Consider the following 8,440-nt stretch of genomic DNA (forward strand, 5'->3'; position numbering starts at 1 on the left):
AGTGGCCAGATATGGATCAGGACGCAGCGGGAGACCTTGGCCTTTTTGGGGTCTTTATGGCCCCAGTTTGACTGAGGCAAGGCTTATGCAGTGATTAAGGATTAATAAGAAATGAGGCAAAGAATGGCCTCTTAAAAAAAAAAAAATATCTGGGAGGGGAAGACCCTCAGCCTTTCTGACCAAAACAGAAACACAATTGCTACTTACATTCATTCCGAGCCAGTCAGGGCCCAAGCAAGGACCAAGTAGGGCTTGGCCTGGGATCTATTATTGGCCAGTCAATGACAGCTGGAGTGATTTGGAGTGTCATAGTGATTGGGGGTTAAGGCTGGCGTATAAAAGTAAAAAAAATCCAAGCAAAACGTATGTGTACAAAAAATCAAGCTTGGCAGATTTCAGCATAATACATAGTCCATAACCAGCAGGTTTGCCCTTTTCCCCCCATTGCTGCTCATCTTCTGGGCTAAGAATTATTTAAAAATTTTCTTTATAAAAATCTCATTATGTTCTTAACCCCAATTGCCTCCAGAAAAAAAAAATCATTATGTTGACATGTTTCTCGGTCCACATCGTCTTTGGCCAAGTCGAAGCCAATTCTCTGGCTGACTGTCTGCAGCTTACTCACAAGCATCTGAAACAAGGGTGGTAGAAGACTTTGGGGGAGAAGTGTGGTGGCTCTCCCCCCCCTCCCCCCCGCCTCCCACCTCGGACAGCCATGGCATTTGTCCAGCAGTCAACACCCTTTTCATATTCACCCTGGGCTGGTAATTCCTCACTAAGCTGTGTTTCCTTCAAGGAAGGACTTCTGGATGGCTTCTGCATCTTTAAGGTCAGGTAACTTGGAAAACCTAGCTCTCTCTTCAGCAAGCTTCTGTTTTTTCTTTCTTTGCTCTTGGAGCCTGTTTTTGAAGTTGGGATCACTCGGTCTCTTGTAGTAGAAGTAAATAAAAGAGCTGATGAAGAGGGCCTCCTACTCCTCTCCCCCAGCCCCACCCCCCCCCAACACTCCAGCAGCTACTGAACCAGGCTGGCCTACAGAGTTTCCAGCTGCTGTTCATGATGGAGATGGCAGCAGTGCTGTCATCCCCCTCTGACCCCCCAACCAGGAGAGTCAGACCATTCCCCTCCCATCGAGTTAATGTACACTTTAAAAAAGTAAATTGTCTGACCTTGGGCAAGTCACTTAACCCTGATTACATAAAAAAATTAATACATAAAATAAACTATAGGCAATAGAGGTTCACAGTTTCACATACAACCTTTTGTTCTTTGTATATCAGAATGTTTGTGTTCAGTGACAATTAAGTCCGTAATAAAAAAGAGAAATCAATAAATGCTCAGGAAAATGCTGATTTTCTAAGATTTTCCAGGAGAACAGGACTGTGAACGTCTACGAACTACAGAGTTTAGATAAGACAGGATTTCACTACCTACATTTGTCCAACTTTTTTAATTTTAAAATAATTTAATCAGAAGGCATCAGAAGATGCCTTTCTCTTTTACATTATAACCATTTTTTCTGGAAATTATCATCCAAGCTCCCCTCTGACCTTTTCTGGGAAGACACAGTGAAGAAAAGATGGGAAACAAACTCTTGGCTGGCCATGGAAGAAGACAAAGGAAACCTTTGTCTTCCTTCCTCCTACGTGCATTTTGCCTAAAAAAAATGTGTGAAAAGTCTCCTTTTGAAAATCATCTACCCACTCCTGAGAACATACTAGAACACTGGGTGAATACCTCCTAAAAGGAAACATCATCATTTTCTGCATATGACAAGGCTTTGGTTATTATTTGAATGCAGACCCACTCAGTGAAATCAACTCTCCTACCCTCCTACCCCACCTCAAACAGAATTACTTATTTTTAAAATTTAATCAGTATTTATTAAATACCAAAGGTTTTAGGTGCAAAGTGCCATGTGGTTGAGGGCACAAAGATGCACCCTGCCCTTAAGGAGCTCATAATTAGTCATAATGACACAGATTTTGAGCTGGAATGCACCATAAAGTACTTTTAAATCCATCTTCTTGAAGAACGTAGGCCTTTAGCTAAGACTTGAAAGAAGCCAAGAGGGACTTCTAGCTAGGAGCGGGTGTCATGGTCTGGCCATTCCTGGGTTGGGGAAGTCAACACAATCTTTCTGGAAACCATGATACTGTACGGTAGGTAGAATTTGATCACAGTATCTCCCATGATCAAATACCACCAAAACCTTTTATTTTCTAAATAGTATATTTTCCAATTATATATAAATACAACTTTAAGCATTTTTACAAGATTTTGAGTACCAAATTTTTCTCCCCTCCTTCCCTCTCTTCCTAAAATAAAACCCTTCATTTTATTTTTTTCCCCTTCATTTTAGAGATGAAGAAACTGAAGCTCAAGGGTGGGGAGGTGGGGAAGCAGGATTTGGACCTAGGTCCTCTGATAACTCTGATGAAGATGATGATACCAATAAGACCTCTGACTTTTATTTATATTAGCAGCTAATGGTTTGTTAAGCACTTTACGAATATGACCTATTTTATCCTCACAACAACTGTGGGAGATAGATGCTATCATTTCCCCTATTTTACAGATAGGACCTCTACTAAGGTGGACAAGAGGACAGGTGACTTTCCCAGGGTCACACAGTTAGTTGAGTGTGTGAGGCTGGATTGGAACCCAAGTCTTTCTGACTCCAGGTCCAGCATTCTACCCAGTGCAGCTCCTCACTGACTCTAAAGTTAGTGACATTTCTAGTGTGCCATGCTGTCTGCCTCTCCCAGAATCCTAGAGCCTAATTTTTTGGTACAATATTCATAGTTTAGAATATGCATTTTTTTAAATCATTTTGGCCCTGCTATAATCCCCGGGCAATGCAAGTACTGCAGAAAGAATGCTGACTTGCTTTGCCTTAACCCTACTTGTTACAAGATTGGGGGAGGAGGAGGAGGGAATTGTCATAAAAATCAGTGAGAAAAGATAGTGAGGCCAAAAGAATACTGGCACTAGACTCAGAGGACCCGAGTTCAAATCTCATCTCTGATGATGATCTGTGTAGTTGGGCAAGCAATATAATCTTCCTAGGACTCAGTTTCCTCTTCTGCAAAATGAAAGGGTTGGATTAGGTGACCTCTGTGTTCCCTTCCAGCTCTAGATCTATGACCCTATAATGTTTTTAATTAAAAAAAGACAACTTGAAATCTGAATCAGTCTCTAGTCCTGGCTCTGACATTAATAATAATTAGGCACATAAATGCCTTTCTTTGTTCTGTGCCTGGCACATAGTAGGTGCTTATTCTGCAGCTTATCCTGTATATATCCTTCCTAGTACACAGTTGTTTGCACAGGGTATCCCCCATTAGACTGTGAGATCCTTGAAAGCAGGGGCTGGTTTTCTGCATGTCCGACTCTTGTGACCCCATTTAGGGTTTTCTGGAGTGGTTTGCCATTTCTTTCTCCAGCTCATTTTACAAACGAGGAAACTGAGGCAAACAAAGTTAAGTGACTAGCCCAGGGTCACCCAGCTAGTAAGTGCCTGAGGCCAGATCTGAACTCAGGAAAAGGAGTCTTCTTGACTCCGGGGCAGGTGCTCTATCCACAGTGCCACCTAGCTGCCCTTGCCTGGCACTTAGTAGGCATTTAATAAAATGCTTGGGTTGATTTGCCTATTAAATGGGTTCTTAACCTGGGGTCTATGGATAGATTTAAGGGGGTCAGTGAAGTAGAATGGGAAAAAAGTAACAGAGCACTTGAAAGTTGATATACTAATTATGTCATCTGAGTCTCATGGCAGAGTGGAAAGAAGATCAGGGTCCAAATCTCACCTCTGACCCTTGACTATACGTGAAGAGCTCTGCAAACTTAGGGCCCTTATGTAAAAATCAGGATTACCTTCATTACCTAGCTGTGAAACAATGGACGAGTTGACCTCATTCCTCTGGGCTTCCACGTTTACAGGTTCCCATAAAACAAGGAAGCTGGACTCTGATCTCAGACTCCTTGCATTTTTTTTTTATTTTTATTAGCACAACTTCCAACTGGGGACTCTTTCAGGTGGTTCTTCTGGAGCACAGAGAAGCTTAGGACACTTGGAAGGCAGCGCCAACCCCAGGGCGAAAGAACTAAAGGTATTTGTCTGCCTCTGTCCAGCCCCAAGAATGTTGCTGCGGACCTGGAGGTTACAGAATTCGCCCGGTTATCTGCCCCTTGGGAACCAGGCCAGGGATCTAGGGAACTAGGGAACTGTTCACTTGACCAGGCACATTCTGGTTAGGAATCTGTTTGCAGAGACTGCAACGTTACAACCCTTCACTGCCTGGATTACCAGTCAAGGTACACAGCCCGAATCCACCCCTACACCCTCCCCTCACCCTTTGCCCCTCAATCTAGCAAAACTGTAATCAAATACTGCCATAGTTTGCAGAAAGGGTGGGCTAACAGACAGCTCTATTGTTCCCCTCAGCATCCCAGGAATTTTCCACAGACCCTAACACCCTTTCCTAACCACAACTCCCTTCTGGCTTCCTTCAAGTCTTGGCTAAAAACACACCTTCTTCAAGAAGTCTTTCCCAGGTCCTCCTTAATCACCCTCCTCCTGAGATTACCCCCAGTTTATCCTGTTTAGATATTGAATCCCCCACTAGACTGTTAACTCCTTGAGGTCAGGGCTGTTTTCCTGCCTTTCTTGTATCCCCTATGTCTGGCCCATAGTAGGTACTTAAATTCTGAGATTTTCCCCCTCCAAACCTCCCCCGCTCCCCACCCAGTTTACCCTGTATTTATCCTGCTTATACATAGCTGTTTGCATATTGTATTTCCCATTAGACTTCGAGCTCCTGAGACCCCGGGCTGATTTTCTGGCTTATAGCTACAGTGCCTGGCACATAGTAGGCATTTCATAAAATGCTTGTTGATTTGACTTTGAGAGGGTTTTTAACCTGGGGTTTAGGGAGAGATTTAATGAGTCAGTGAACTTGGATGGGAAAAAAATACATCTTAATTTTCACTAACTTTTAAATGAAATTTAGCATTCATTATGAGAAGGGATCCGTAGATTTCACCAGATTGTCAAAGGAGTCCACGACACAAAAACAGTTAACAACTTCAGCTTCTACAAGAATCAAAGCTCCTTTCTATATTTCTATTCCACAGTTTAGCACACAGGTGTTCTTGTTCAGTTGCTTTCAGTTGTGTCCAACTCTGTATGTTATTTGAGGTTTTCTTGGCAAAGATACTGGAGCTGTTAAGATACTCTCTCTCTCTCTCTTTTTTTTTTTTGGAGGTAATCAGGGTTAAGTGACTTGTTCAAAGTCACACAGCTAGTAAGTGTCTGAATCCACATTTGAATTCAGGTCCTCCAGACTCCTGGCCCTGCACTCTATGGACTAAACCACCTAGCTGCCCCTAGCACAGAGTAAACCTACAGTAAGCCCTAAATAAATATTCATTCATTCATGGTGTGAGTATGTGGAGGTTGCCCGGATCAGCTTTTGACCTGGTGTTCCCTAAGAGGGTCACAGCCCCAGGAAAACCTGCAACCCTCACTCCAAAGTACAAAGTCAAGCAGAAGGAGCTGACAGCAAATCTTTAGAGGAGTTATAAATTTAAACACAAGGACATCAAAGTTGCCCTTCAGGGCCTTCCAAAACTTTGCCCTTTTAAACTGTGGCAGGTTAGGTAGAATCAAGGCAGGGTTGAAGAAAAGAGGTGCAAGTTAATGAGGCATTTTCTTTCAGCCCAAACTGAGAAGCCAAAGTCTCCCGGAGCTTAAAATGGAGTAGGAGGGAACACTGACATTAGAAAATGCTTTAAATACAATTTATAGTAAACAAACTGGTTTGTGGCGAGAGGTAATTGATGGGCCGGAACATGTGGCAAAGTCCCATGGAAAGACTCCCGGATTTTGAGGGGGGCTGGTTTTAATGTTAGATCTTCCACTCATGTGACTTTGAACAAAGCTACATCTCCTTCTGAGGGTCAGTTTTAAATGTCAGGGTTTAGATGACCTCTAAGGGGATTAGATTGAGAGATCAAGTTCCTACTTTGTGACACAGACCCTTTAAGGACTATCTCCAGTCCCATCTCCTCCACTGCAGTCTTCACTCAGATCATGCTAGCCAAGAAAAAGCTCTCAGAGGTCACCCTCCCCGCCCCCCCCCAACTTGGCCCCAGGCATATATAAGCTTTCCTACACTGGTGTTAATCTTTTTTTAGGTGAGTGAATATGGCATCAGAAGGCCTGGATTTTGAATCCAGACCCTGCCACTTATTCATTCACTCACCCTTTCTGGGCCTGGATTCTACTATTTTATATCTGCAATTTCAACAGGAAACAAAGACCTCCCACAGGCACCCCTAGCAAAGGGAGAGACGAACAAACGACTGGGGCAGAGTTGATCAGGCTGAGGGGTTGAATATCTCAAAATATGTCAAATCTCTTCTCTCCAAAAAAAGCCATGCCCTAGGGCTCTATCAACCCTGGCCATATAGATCAGCCTCCCTTCCCTCACTTTCTCATGGGTTGCTAATTAAATCAACACTACAGAGAGGGTAATGCTAAAATTATGGCTCTCTTCCCTTCCCTGACCTCACTGCTCTCTCAGCATGTCAGTCCAACATCCTCACGTCCCCACCGACCCAGACACACTCTTTACCCGCTTCCACTGCACCCTCTGGAATCCCTGCTCTATTTTTAACAAACTTCCCTGCACAGTGGAGAAGAAGGGAGTGGACGGAGGCAGTTCAGAACTTAAAATGTTTGTATTTCCTTCTATGTATACATGTTTCTCCTCAATGTGATGTAACCTCCTTGGGGACAGAAAATTTATTGTTTTGACTCTGTACCCTCAAGGTCTACCGAGCACTGGGTTGGTGCTTAATAAATACCAGCTGAATTGAATTCAATTCAAACCACTAGAGTGCCCCGGCATACAAGCAAGGCCTGCTTCGGAAGACAACTTACAAGATACCTGTCTTCCAGGAGCTTATTATGATCTAGGTTTTATGAGTAAAGGGGATACTTGAGCTAGGTCTGGAAGGATGGTTTGGAAACATTAAATCAGCGATCAAGTCTATTCTTTTCTCCCCACTCAACCATGACACCCTAGTCCCGGTCTCCATCACTGCTCCCTTGGATTTTTGCAATAGGTCTCCCGGCACGCAGTCCTTCCCTTCAACCTGCACCTGGCTATCGAATTGATAACGCTAAAATGGCAGGTGTGCCCACGTCCTTTCCCCAAGGCGCTGCTTCTTCGCCTTAAAGATAAAATGAACACTTCTCGATTTAGTACTTAAGCTACCCTGTTTCCCCAGGCTGGTGACCTTACTCAGCCAGAACAAAACTTGGCACTTCAAATGGCTTGCGGCTCCCATTTACATCACCAATACAGGTCATTCGCTCTCCTTTCACTCTCCTTCCTTTAACTTTGCACGGGCCGGTTTCCCCACGCCTGGGATGCTCTCCGGGAGCGTCACCTCCTTCAAGAAGCCTTTTCTCATTCCTGCCCCCATCAGGGTTTGTTTGGTTTTTTAAATACATATGCTGACTTTACTTCTGCCTAAGCTATGAGGGAACTTGGAGGCAGGATGGTTACCACTCTTCCAGGCACACAGGAGGTGCTTAATAAATGCTTATTAACTGACCGGACAAGACACAGAAGCCAGGGTTATTTCACAAGCGGTGAAAAAAGGAGGGAGGGCAAGGGCATGTATTGGTTGGGCTGGCTTGTGCTTCAGTACTGAAAGGTACGGATACGGGAAAACATTCTTCAGGGAAGGGGAAGGGATTGTTTTACTAGCTGAGCGCCTGACCCCACTCACTCTCCATCATTTAACCCTCACTTAAAGCGTCGCAGCTGCGGCGGAAAATCCCACCCAGCCTAGTGAGCTCTCTTAAGCCTCTATTTCTTTCGCGGTGGACACCTCACTGGTCGTGGGGGTTCCCCACCTTCCCAGAGGGGCAGACAACTCTCTTGCCCTCCTCAGGGCTGTGCTATGAAACGAGATATTTGTAAAATGCATAGCACAGTGCCTCGTCCACAGTAGGCGTTTAATAAATGCTCGTTCCCTTCCCTTCTCATTCCAGCTACCCCAGCCTCCCACCCAGGAGACTGCCAAAGAGGGGGATGGAGAGAAGGACCTTGACCACTGGGTGGGGGCAGCTCCGGGAGACCCCTGGCCGGGAGGAGGTGCGGGGCGGGGGCGGGGATCGGCAGCTTGGGCCCCCGGCTTCCCGGGTGGGGGATGCCGCTCACCTTGAGCAGGTCCAACGGGTGGGTGCAGCACGCGGCCCCGGAGGAGGCCAGCCCCCCGAAGTACCAGCGGGACACGCGCCTATTAGACATGGCTGCGCCGCGAAGCGCTGAGTTGCGCCGGGCTGCGCCGGGCTACTCGGGCCAGAGCCGGGACGAGGGCGAGCCGGCAGAGCACGGCACACAGCGCACGGGACAACGCGCAG

At 45.4% G+C, this 8,440-nt stretch overlaps 1 protein-coding gene across 1 annotated transcript in view; it reads right to left on the reverse strand.

The window, feature by feature from the left end:
• LOC118847409 (mitochondrial dicarboxylate carrier-like) overlaps positions 1-8,440 on the reverse strand; it is a 32,808-nt gene extending 24,368 nt beyond the window's left edge. The window contains exon 1 of the mRNA XM_036755868.1: positions 8,238-8,440. Coding sequence (XP_036611763.1) covers positions 8,238-8,327 — 90 coding nt within the window. The 5' untranslated portion in view covers positions 8,328-8,440. The remainder of the gene's footprint in view (positions 1-8,237) is intronic.

This window comes from Trichosurus vulpecula, chromosome 4 (assembly GCF_011100635.1).
Source record: "Trichosurus vulpecula isolate mTriVul1 chromosome 4, mTriVul1.pri, whole genome shotgun sequence".
In the NCBI taxonomy this organism is placed as follows: Eukaryota; Metazoa; Chordata; class Mammalia; order Diprotodontia; family Phalangeridae; genus Trichosurus; species Trichosurus vulpecula.